The sequence below is a fragment of the Vespa crabro genome, chromosome 6 (assembly GCF_910589235.1).
Source record: "Vespa crabro chromosome 6, iyVesCrab1.2, whole genome shotgun sequence".
NCBI classification, from domain to species: Eukaryota; Metazoa; Arthropoda; class Insecta; order Hymenoptera; family Vespidae; genus Vespa; species Vespa crabro.
In genome coordinates, this window is record NC_060960.1 from 10,467,619 (window position 1) to 10,480,737 (window position 13,119).

Below are 13,119 nucleotides of genomic sequence, written 5' to 3' on the forward strand. Positions count from 1 at the left end.
TTTCTTATATCAATAGAACAAACAAGTATTATTATTATTATTAATAATATAACATATCGAAGAGATGATCAGCTTATTATCTTTATTACAATCGATAGAACGTGATGATTAAAAAAGGATAAAAAAAAAAAAAAAAAAAAGAAAAAATAAAGAAAAAGAAAAAGAAAAGGAAAACAAAGCCGTCGGAGTCATATAAATTTCATTGACACGTATGGACACGTCAGCGTGATCGTAAGCCTTTAAAAGGTTTTTCACGTATTATCGAGAAAAATCGTAATGGTAGACGCGACGAATCGTTTTAAAAGGAGTCCTTTTATTGTTGTCGCGATTACGAGGATCGTGACGACGACAACGACGACGATGATGACGATGATGGCGATGATGATGACGATGATGGCGATGGTAATGGTGGTTAATGCGACAAGATCGCGTTTACGATAGTGTCTGCAGCCTCTCCTCTGTCTCTCTCTCTCTTTCTCTCCCCCTCTCTCTTTCTCCCTTTCTCTTTCTCTTTCTCTCTCTCTCTCTCTCTCTCTCTCTCTGAGTTTTCTCCTAACTTCTTCAATGAACCTACGAGAGCGTATTAGCCGCTAACTGCAAGCACACCATATTTCAACGTACGATTCATTCAGTACAATCTCGAGCTCGGCGAACGTTTCACCCGGTAATTAGGGCTTGCTCTTTCACCCGTAAGCAGACACCATCTTATTATTATTATTATTATTATTATTATTATTATTGTCTTACTGAATCAGCAACACGTTCTCGAAATTAAAAATTTGCGCGAAAATTCCTTACAATTTTGCATTCTTCCATTATGATGTTTTAGAATTATCGACGAATTAGTTCTTATTATATATGTATATATATATATAAATTTTATATGATATACTTTTTGCATATAAATTTTAATATCTCGTGATATAAATTTTAAAAGCAATTTATTATTGTTGTTATTATTAATATTATTATTATTGTTGTTGTTGGTGTCGATATTATTTTTGTTTTTGTAGTCGTTTTTGTTATTATCATTGTCTTACCGAATCAGCAACACTTTCTCGGTCTCACAAGTGGTACTTAAATATCTTCGAACTTTACGTTCCTCATTGAGAAGTTATCGATAAATTAGTTTATATATATATATATATATATATATATATATATATATATATGTATGTATGTATGTATGTATGTATGTATACATATAAATTTTATACGATATTATTGTATCTTGTGATCTAAATTCTAAAATTAAAGTTTTAAGAAAACTTTTTAAAGAAAAAAAATTGTAAAGTCTTCTTTCAAAAATGAAGATTTCTTTTCGCTCGTATCACTTTTATAATTGTTCTTTCATTTTATTTGATTAATTTTAAATATTTGTCTTTAAATACGTACGTGTATGTTATTTAGAAACTTATCTTATGAAAGAGATATCGATTATATAAATGCAAAAGATTAAATTCAGTCTTATCTATTCATTGTTTTAATTTATTCATATACGTACATTTATAATTTTTTTTTTTTTTTTTTTTCTTTTTTTTCTTTATAATCTTTAACAAACATTATTCAAATTATACTTTATGAATTCGATAATGTTACCGATACTTGTATCGAATACCTTGGTCTGTCTGTATATCGAATCAAAAAGAAAAAAAAAAAAAATATTTTTTCGCCTGTCACTGTGGGTATTCGAAGAGAGAGAGAGAGAGAGAGAAAAAAAAGAAAAAGCAAAAAAAATAACTTCGCAATTCTTCCGACAAATTGACCGATCGCATTACCCTTGCGGTTTTGCGGTAGAAAGCTGATCTAACCCTTAATGCAGCATCGAGTTGCAACGATCGCACGTTTCTCTCGCGTGTCGATGTACTACGTACTACATTTATGAATTTCTTTTTCTTTTTCTTTTTTTTATATATATATATATATTTTTCTTTTTTTTTTTTTATACACATATATATGTTACGAAAGAACGTAAACAGTTAAATAAGATAAATTCGGTCAAAAAAAAAAAAATAGAGGAAGCTTTCACGAAAAATATAGGACAAACGAAAAAGTTTTAGTTCTATTCTTTTTCAAACAGTCCAATCGTAAGAATATTCTATTAAACTATAAGCCACAATTAAACGGAAGCCTAGTCAAATTTTTATAATTATTTAGAAATTTTTTAGTTATCCTGTATTGATTTTATTTCTGTTGTTATTAATTTTTCTTTTTCTTTTCTTTTCCTTTTTTTTTTTTTTTTATTCCCATAAAATTTATAAAAACAACAAAGGAGTAAGACATGAGAGAGAGAGAGAGAGTGAGAGACAGAGAGAGACAGAAATAATAATAAATAATAAAAAGTGATATATGTATCCGAAATAAATAGATGCTATACATATATATATATATATATATATATGTATATAATATTTATTTAATTTAATTTTTTTCTGTACAATTATTTTTGATAGAGATCCACGGAGCAGCTGACACGGTGCAGTACAACCTCGTTGGAAGAAGGAACGCCAAGTGATAAGGTGGATAACGTAGAGAATAAACAAACGATACCCAAGATCATGAGCGTTTGTAAGAATACGATACATTGGACACTCCTGATTGATATCCTGATAGCATTAACAGGTTAGAATAATATATATACATATATATATATATATATATATATATATATATATATATATATATTTTTTTTTTTTTTTTTCTATTTACGTATTTCCGTCCCGATCGTCTAATAACAATTTTCATTTATCGATGCAACTATTCCTATTACTTTTCAATGCATATCTACGTACGTGCATAAACATATACATAGATGCATACATACATGCATATACATACATATGCATGCGTTGCACGTAGGTATGCATGTACACATAAATGAATACTTTCAATTAGACTTTCTCGCGCTTATAAGGATAGTAAAATGACAATAATAGCTAACAAAAATTTTAACTTGGATGACTATGAACTCTGTAATACAATACTGAACAACAGATGGCTTTTAGTCTAGAATTTTCGAGGCAACAAGCTAACACTATTAAATTTACTCTCATCTTTCTCTTTCTCTCTCTCTCCCTCTCTCTCTCTCTCTCTTTCTTTCACATATAATGATATATAGGCGTATAATGTATCATTGGATCAACGAATCGTGGAAAATGAAAGTGACGCCTTTTTTCTTTCTTTCTTTTTTTTTTCTTTTCTTTTTTTTTTCGTCTCTCTATCTCTTACGAAAAAAATAATATCTTACGAATCTTTATTGAATTATTCAATAGGAATTATTATTCAATCAATTGATTGAATAATAATTTATATCACTTGAATAATAATAATAATTGATTTATATCACTTTGAAAGTTTTCGATACGACGACATTATTTATAATCACGTTATAAAAATATTTATTATTGATGAAATCCATCATAATAGTCAATATTAATTGTCCCATAAATCAAATATGTTTAACGATACGATTATATCATTGATATCATAATATAATACTGTTTGCCTAGGTTCGGGCCTATTGTCTCCTACTATCTATTATGAGTCATAAGGCTCCAATAAGCTGATTCACATTAGAATAAACTCAACTCAGAGAGACAATATGGTTTATTACCTGAATAGATCCGTTTTCAATATTACTTTGTTAACCATTAACCAATAGCAAAGCATATATATCCAGGTGCTATATTATTAAAAAGAAATTGTTTATAAGCAAATATTTGTATTTACTTTAATACTTTTTCTTATCTATTAGTTATGTAACACTTGCAAAATAAGTTTGACATAACTTGCATATATATATATATATATATATATATATATATATATATATCTAGATATTTATCTTGTCAACATATGTACGTATTATATACGTGGTCACACCTAGTCGACCTTAATATCTGACATTTTCATTGAGCAGGAAATAAAAAAACCAAAGAAAAAACAAAAACAAACAAAAAAAAAAGAATCAAATAAAATATAATACAAAAAGAGGAAAATGAATCGAAGATGAAGATTTGAATTGACAGGTTTTTTTTTTTTTCCTCGATGGTAGAGAGAGGGAATGAAGTGAGTGAGGAAAATTAATTCTCACTCTTCTCTATCTCTCTCTTTCTATCTATTTATCTATCTATCTATCTATCTATATTTATCTATTTATCTATCTATCTCTATCTCTCAGGAAATGAAAGAAAACGTTAGTACGAGAGAATTGGTTTGGATTTTACTACGGAGTAATGCGTCACGTGAGCTTTCTCTCTCTCTCTCTCTCTCTCTCTCTCTCTTTTCCCCCACTCCTTCGTACAGTGAGTATTTAGTCGAACAAAGGCGCATGCGCGAAGTCAGATTACACGCTTACGTATTTCAAAAGTCTCTTCATAAGAATGGTCATAGCTTGATAGCGATGAGTGCTCTTTCTCACTTTGTCTTTTTTGCCTCTCTCTCTCTCTCTCTCTCTCTCTCTCTCCGCCCCCCCCCCTTTTATCTCTCTTCCTCTATTTCTGTGTGCATTTATATATATATATATATATATATATATATATATATATATATATATATATTTCTCTTTGTCTATATATCTGTTCTATGTATCTATCTATGTCTATCTCTTAGCTCTTATATCTCCATTCTTTTCATTCGTTCTGCGTCCGTGCGTGACACGGCACGCGTCACTTTCCTTTTGGATAAAAAAAATGTCACCGCAAAATGTATCCGTTTCGATGCACGTCAAAGGAAAAAGGAAAAACAATATCGTTCGTAATTGGGAGAAAATAATTACGTTGTTATCCCAACGACGTAATCAGTACAGTTTTCGTAAGTTACTATAAGAAGATGATTATCTCATTCGACATCGTGTCGTCTTTTTCTTTACTTTTTTCTTTTTATTTTTCATCTTTCTTTTTGTTCATCCTTTTTCATGGATTTTCTTCTTCTTTTCGTTTTTAATCGTTCGTTCGTTTGTTCGTTTATTTGTTTGTCCTTTTTTTTGGTTTTCTTTTCATTTCTCTTTTTTTTTTTTTTTGTCGCTTCGATATTTGCACTCATACGTCATCAACGCCATTTTTCTATACTTTTTCTTTTATTAACTTTAGTCTTTCTTTCTTTTTTTTTTCTTTTTTTTTTTTTTTTTTAACACGTTCCGTGCCACAAGCCATTTTTGCCTGACTACGCGTTCAGGCCATATATTTTTTCAGCGCATTAAATAAATATGACCGCGTGTACCACCGGTGGTACACGTGGCCCGAGGATAAAGTTTAACGTGTACCACCGGTGGTACACATGGCACGGAACGTGTTAAATGTTTATGAACAGCTATTAGCAAGGCTACTGAGAAGGATGATTTGTAAATACTTAATATCAATGATTATTTCTTATCAATGTTTCGAGTGTCACATTATTTTAGATGGAAGGTTATCTATTTTTGCTTTTGCTCGTGCTTTTTTGACTTTCCGTTCCATCCCTATCTAACCTCCAACCGCCCCCCCCCACCCCTCCTCTCCTCGTCGATAGCATATATATATTCAAACGTCACATATTAGTTTTTCTATTGACGTTATTATTTTTTGTGCATTATCATATGTCGTATAACTATGATAAACTATGAACGTCGACACATAGAAAAGTCTATACTTTTATTAAGACTTAATGTCAATTATTATTCATTTTAGTTTTGGCATGACTCCTTTATTTTACACGATAACTCCTTCGTTGTTTAAACGAATGTTTGAATGATCATACATAACTGTTTTAATATATTTAATAATTTTATTTTTTATGTAATAGTTTATACATATTTTTTTTTTTTTTTTTTTTTTTTTTTATATTTAATAATCTGATTTAATAATTTCATTGATATGTGTATTATAATGTTATCGAATGATGAAGAGAAAATGAAATTTTCGTACGGGCAGATTTGCCGATCCAAAAAAAAAAAAAGAAAAAAAAAAAAAGAAAAAACGATAGAAGAAGAATAATTGAAAAGAAAATATTGGTTAATCAACACAGTCATAGAGGATTTTCATTAGAGTGGACTTTTACCTCGAGGAAATAAACATATCTCGAGGACGAGTGATACAAATTATATCCAATGTGTTTAATGTATTTTCATTCATTGCCAGGATCATTATTTGTTCCTCGAGAACGTTTTTGACGCTTATCGATATATCTTCTTCAGTTGCAATTTTATGAATAGAATTATTTTTTTCCTCTTTCAGTGATGGTGCTTATGGGATTATTGGAATTTGGAAATATTCCGCACAATCAAATTGGCTTTTTCTGCAATGATCCAAAACTTTCCTTTAAATTTAGGGGAGATACCATATCCGTTATTGTCTTACTAAGTGTCACCGCTTTTCTGCCGATTTTTGTGGTAAGTATATATATATATATGGGGAAATTCTTTTTTCCTTTTTTCCTCTTTTTTTCTCTTCCCTCAATGACGTCATTGGAAATATTTAAACGTTTTCTCATTTTATTTTGTTCGTATGTATAATCCATTTCTTATGATATCATTTATGGTTCTAATTGTTTGTGTCATTGATTATTTAAATATTTCTTTTTAGATGTGGATCACAGAATACACATGCCAAGCAAGAAATAATTACGATAAAGAAACGGAATCTAATAAGTCAAGATTAAAACAAGTTTGGATTTGGTATGGCCATTATACAATAGGGACTGTCACACTCGCTGTTGGATGTAACGTTATGAAAATTATCATTGGAGAACCGAGGCCACATTTCTTTGACACATGTCAACCTTTAGAAGCTCGAAATTGCACCAATGAGTATGAATATTTATGTACATATATACATACATATATATATATATATATATATATATATATATATATATATATATATATATACACATACATAATTATTTTTTCATGACATTATATTTACGATATATTCGACATCTTTTCGACATCTTTTTATTATAGGGAATCATATAGAAAAAAATCATTGAATTATTTTTTTTTCCTTTTTTTTTTTTTAAATGTAATCGGTTATGTAGAAATCTGTAAATATCGGCAATTACATAAATCTGCAATTACCGACAAATCGTGTTTTACTCGATTTTGATAAAAGGCGTTTCGATCTTGGATATTAGAATATATGTATATATATATATATATATGTGTGTATTTGTGTATATATATATATCGGTTTAAATATTATGCAATGAATGAAATATGAATTATTTTGCAATCGCACTTATCGACCGATCAAACGAAATAAATTTTTTTCTCGTATCGACTGTAGGTTCTATTTATTTGTTTCGGCAGATTAAATTTTTATATATATATATATATATATGTGTGTGTGTGTGTGTGTGTGTGTGTATGTTATATATAAGTGAAAATTAAATAATATTTAAAAAAATTTTTTATTATGTGCGCAGATATATCAAGTCGTATACTTGCACGAATTCGATCGATTCGAATTGGTTCATAACAGATTCGAGTAAATCCTTTCCATCGTCTCACTCGGCTCTTTCTGTGTTCACATCGATTTTTATTGCGGTAAGTATTTCGATGATTATATTTATAGATAAAGAAAAAGAAAAAAAAAAAAGAAAAAAAGAAAAAAGAAAAAAACAGGAAAAAGAAACAAAATACGTTTATTCTTAAGTAAGTTAATAATTGATTGTATTTACAGAGTTATCTGCAAGAACGTATGACGAACAAAACGTTACTCGTTAAGCCATGGCTTCAATTATTGATATCAATGTGGGCAGTGATATGTTCCTTGAGTAGAATAGCAGACAACAGACACCATTGGTGGGACGTTTTGGCCGGTTTATTTATAGGAACGATCACTGCCATTCTAATCTTGATATATCAATGTCGCTTGTTCCGTTTGGATAGAAAAACATCATCGAAACGAGTTAAAAGTGATTTCATTGGTAACGAGCAAGTTGCTTGTTTCGATGAAAAAAATTATCAAAGTAAGAAGAAATTAGTGAATAGTGCTAACAACGTCGACATTCCCGAAGGCCGTGAATTACGTGATATTACGGTATCTTGGAAAGAATGATAATAATAAACGAAGGAGAACGAGAATGTGTCAAATTGTGTGTTAGATACAAATCGGGAGAAAAGTAGAACATTGCATTATATATATAATTTTTTTTTTTCTTTTTTTTTTTCTTATAAACCATATCAAATTTTTAAATAATTTACTAATTAATTAATCGTAAATGAACTATTCACAATGAAAAAAGGGGAATTTCTTTGATGATCCAACAGCATTCTCAGAATAAGATATCTTTATCGAAATGCAATGCAAGTACCTTTTTAGTCATAGATTATATATATATATATATATGGGTATAGTTTTGGCTTCATTTATAACATATAATACTTTATGTGAACAACATTTTTAAATTGTAAAATGAGCAAGTGCCGTTTATAGTGCTGCGATTAACAAATATTCTTTTTCTCTTTCCCTTTTTTTTTTTTTGTTTCATAGAGAGACCAACAATGTCGATCGAGGAAAGTTAACATCGATTGATCGTCAATGGATATCCATGTGAGTCGTGGTTATTTTTTCTTTTTTTTTTTTTTTGCCCTTTTAGAAATAACTAACTAATCTATCGTGTGCCGTCCCTTCCTGTAAGGATGATAAATTTTCACGTTTTTATAGTTGACCGATAAGATATATATATATATATATGTATGTATGTATATGTATATGTATATGTATATGTATATGTATATATATATATAATACATTGGAAAAACGTTCGTACGCCTCCGTCAGTCATATGTAATATATCATCTTTTAATACACATCGATAAAGAGTATTTTTCCATATAGATTTTGTAGGGATATATTTCTGTCGTTAACTGATAAATCGGTCAATTGTGTATATTATTTTTTTATCCTAAAGTATTCCAATATATAGGTATATAGGTATATAGGTAATATGGTTGTAGATAGAAATAATTTTTTGGAATGCTTAACCTGAGAAAAGACATAAGTAAAGACAGAAAACCCTACGTCGTAGGATATCATTATTAAAATCATTCGAATATAAATTATTATAATAGGTAAGAGTATTTACTTGTGTAAAATAACGATAAATACCTGTAAAATATTTAGATGATACAATAGATAAATATTTTGTTATTGTTATTGTTGTTGATTGCTTGATTATGTTCCTTTTGAGTATTAACTTAAACGAAAATCTATTAAATAAAAATGATATCATTACTCGTTGAGTCACTTTTACTGAGTAATATTAATTTATCTGTAATATAATAAAAGAAATCAATTAGATTGATATGTGTGTATTCAAAGAGAAATAGAAAGAAAAAAAAAGAAAGAAAGAAAAAAAAAACGAAAAAAAAAGAAACGAAAAAAGAAGAAAAAAAAAATAATCATTTAAAGTAACATTCCAATCGTGGAGCAGCTTTTACGTATATTTAACATTTATTCGTATATATATATACATATATACTATTTCAAAGCAGATTTTGCATGCGAGAGTTTTAACAGAAACAAAAACAAAAAAAGAAAAAAAAAAGAAAAAAGCAAAAAGAAATGAAAAAAGGAAAAACTAAAAAGAAATCTAATTTTTCTATCAATTTTATGTCATCACAAAGATCTGAAAGAATAAATGATGAAATGTTTTCAAAATATCGTGTATGTATATCCGAAGATTTCGTATATATAATGCATATATTCGTATTGGAGTTAAAATATTATATTATAGGACCAATAAGAACGTAATGAATATTATGAAACACAGATATTATAATAAAAAATGTAACAGCGCCGTCCTAATAATTAACTTTTTCGATTGGTGCTTCTGCTATATTATATAGGTAAAAAAAAAAAAAAAGAAAAAAAACCCCCGAGAGAACACGTAACATTAGAAAAAAGATAAGAAAAATAAAAGTACAGAATCGTTAGACTGATATATCGCACAAATTGACTCTTCAGGGTAAAACAGAAGAAAAAAAACAGTCAATTTTTAATATATATATATATATATATATATATATATATATATATCAAATCGTCGCCTTAAATCACTTACGACATTGTAAAATTATTAACAGGTTAATTATTCTGGAAGAAGGTAAATCACCGTGTAGATATGCAGATATATATATATTTATATTATTATAAGCGTTAATAATTATAATTAATGCGAGCGAACGCAAACAAAGAGTACTGTAAATAATCTATTGCTCTGTGTAGATATTTGTCAGTTATTGTTAATTTGACAGTTTTGTTTTTAAATAAATAAAGAAAAAAAGAAAAGAGTTTGAAAAGTAATATATGTATTTGTTTATACAAAATATGTTTACGTATACACACACACAAACATACACATATATATATATATATATATATATATATATATATACATATGTATGTATGTATGTATATATATGTATATATGCGTATATATTTATATTTATAAGAGCTCATTATTGCTAAAGATTAATATCCGAAAAGAAAAGGGGAATAAATCAGATATTATCGCGGGCAGCGTTGAAGAATAAAGAAATAAATAAAAAGTAACGAGCAAAAAAGGAAGGATAGAGGAGAGTGGAGGGAAATAAAAATGACGTTTAAACGATCCCGCGCGCGGCGGGAAATAGTGAGCGCGGGCGAGAGAATAAAAAAAAAAAAAGAAAAAAAAATGAAAGAAAAAGCGAAAAAAAAACGAAAAAGGAGAGAGAGAGAGAGAGAGAGAAGGAAAAAAAAACAGAAAAGGAAGGAAGGAAAAAGGAAGAAAACGAAACGAACGACAAAAAAAAAGCAGGGGAAAAAGAAAAAAGAAGGAAAAAAAATAGAGAAAGAAAAAGGCGAGCGAAAGCGATTTATCCGGATCGATGCGATCAAGGATGTCATAAAGGTCGGCGGCGTAGAGCTTTTTTTTCGAGGTCAAGCGGATATCCAAAACGAGCGTCACGACGTCGATTTAATTCGGTGGTCGCGGCGCGTAGAACGCGCGTTACGCGATGCTCGTGTGTCGAAGGCATTTTTTTTCTCTCTACGTTTCTATGTGTGTGACTCTCTCTCTCTCTCTCTCTCTCTCTCTCTCTCATTCTGTATGGGTCTCTCGCGTGACTCTTCCTTTTTTTTTCTCCACCTCCAGTTTCCTCCCTTGCCGCGCAGCACCCTCCCGACAAAACAATTGGTTAGGAGGATGGCTTGCCAAGGGGTGAGGGAAGGGTGGTTAGTCGGTTGCGTGGGAGGAAGAGGAGATAGAGGTAGAGGATGAGGATGAAGAGCAAGAGGAGGAGGAGGAGGAGGAGGAGGAGGAGGAGGAGATAGAGGAGGAAGGCGAAGCGAAGAGGGAAGAAGGGAGATTGGCGCAATACAACGCGCGGAGCCTGGATGAGAGAGATGAAGTGGCAGATTAACGTCAACCGACGTGGGCCATTCATAACGGGGCTCTTTCGCCGGTGTGCGCCTCGCGTATGTACGAACTCTCCGCTACGACGATTTATAGAATTGGAAAAACGATATCGGAAAAATAGTAAACTTTATTGATGAATCCCTTCTACCGGAGCTCTCTAAGCGATATCGCGTGGAACTGCTGCTACCGCTGCTGCTGCTGCTGCTGCTGCTGCTGTTGCTGCTGCTGCTGGTGCTGCTCTTGGTGGTAGTAGTAGTGGTGGTGGTGGTGGTGGTGGTGGTGGTGCTGCTGCTGCTGGTGGTGCCGTAGAGGTGGAGGTGGAGGTGGAGGTGGCGGCCCAGAGAGTCCGACCACATTCCCGCGGTGCTACAGGTGGCATGTAAGCCAATCGTCGATTCCGTATATACACCCCCGTCCTCCCTCCCTCCATCCCTTCCTCCCTCTCACCCTTTGACTGACACTTGCCACTCTTCGTTAAACGTTTTCAAAGCGCGCACGACCCGATCTCGCGTGGTGCATGAAAAAGAAAAAAAAGAGGAGGGGAAAAGAAAAACAGAAAAAAAAGAAAAGAAAAAAGGAGGGAGGGAGAGAGAGAGAGATTGAGAGAGATAGAAACGGAGACAGAGAAAAAGAACTACATAACCATAAATCTGCCCACGTGTTTGTCACAGTCGTCGTCGTCGTCGTCGTCGTTGTCGTTCTTGTTGTCAGGGTTGCGTTGGACCTTTTCCCTCGACGGGACCCCTTCTTTCCCTTTTATATTCTTTTCCTTTAGCTCGTAGGCAATAAGAGATGATCTTTTACAAGGTCCGACTTGAACGAAGATATAGTTCGGCTAGAGTCGAGATATTCGTATTCTAATAGAAGAAAAAGCGTTAAAAATGTATACAATTTTAAGGAAGAAACGATCTTTTGATATCGTTTTTAACGGATTCGTGTGTCGTTGGAACCATTCCGATTGGAGTTGGTCCAAAGAGAGACAGGACACGATCGATCGATTTCGAACTCTCTCTCTCTCTCTCTCTCTCTCTCGTTCTTTCCCTCTCTTTATCTTTTTCTTTCTCGTTCGAAAATAAAAGGAAGAAAATCATTTGAGAACGTCGTCGTAAGTTTTTTCAAGGCGTCGAATAGTAATCGAACGGGCCAAAGAAGTAGAGTTCTACTTGATGGAGTCAGGCAGATGGTGATACCGGATGGACTTGTTAGGAGAGGAAGAAGAGATCGTCGTTGGAAGACCGGTAGAAGGAGAGAGAGAGAGAGAGAGAGAGAGAGAGAGAGAGAGAGAAAGAGAGAAAGGGTAGATAACATAAGGCGAAAGGATTTTGGTGTTTGGTTCCGTCTGGGTTGGACGAACGCAGTAACGAATCTCTTGAAGAAGACAAGAAAAGGAATAGCAAAGAAAAAGACAGAGAGAGAGAGAGAGAGAGAGAGAGAGAGAGAGAGAGAGAGAGAGAGATACGGGTTCCGTAGCTTTTACGGGCTTTAATATCGCGACATTCCCTTTATTGTGGGAACGAGGCACAACGCGAGATCCACTTTAATCCTAATATACCATACGTATTCGGTCCGCGGCGAAAGTGATGCCCCGCCCTGCTACGTAAAAAAGAAAATTTCAAGTCCCAATCGAGCCGAACCGGACGAGATCATCGTGCAGACATCATTGGGATGATGACGCGCAAGCTATGCCATCGAGTTCTTGCCGAAAGTCCCGCAAGATGGCGGCCCATATCACGAGAGAGG

At 32.1% G+C, this 13,119-nt stretch overlaps 1 protein-coding gene across 7 annotated transcripts in view; it reads left to right on the forward strand.

Annotated features, from left to right (window-relative positions):
• Positions 1-10,286, forward strand: part of LOC124425129 (phospholipid phosphatase 1-like) — a 21,617-nt gene extending 11,331 nt beyond the window's left edge. For 3 of the 7 annotated variants that reach the window (XM_046965037.1, XM_046965040.1, XM_046965039.1), the window contains exons 2-6: positions 2,454-2,622; positions 6,213-6,367; positions 6,561-6,784; positions 7,402-7,522; positions 7,659-10,286. In XM_046965037.1, the coding sequence (XP_046820993.1) occupies positions 2,454-2,622; positions 6,213-6,367; positions 6,561-6,784; positions 7,402-7,522; positions 7,659-8,036 (1,047 nt within the window). In that variant the 3' untranslated portion in view covers positions 8,037-10,286. Of the gene's footprint in view, positions 1-136; positions 403-433; positions 690-2,453; positions 2,623-4,180; positions 4,245-4,621; positions 4,813-6,212; positions 6,368-6,560; positions 6,785-7,401; positions 7,523-7,658 lie in introns of those variants that run through there. The other 4 variants (XM_046965036.1, XM_046965041.1, XM_046965042.1 and 1 more) reach the window with 4 other exon arrangements.
• Positions 10,287-13,119: the final 2,833 nt, after the last annotated feature.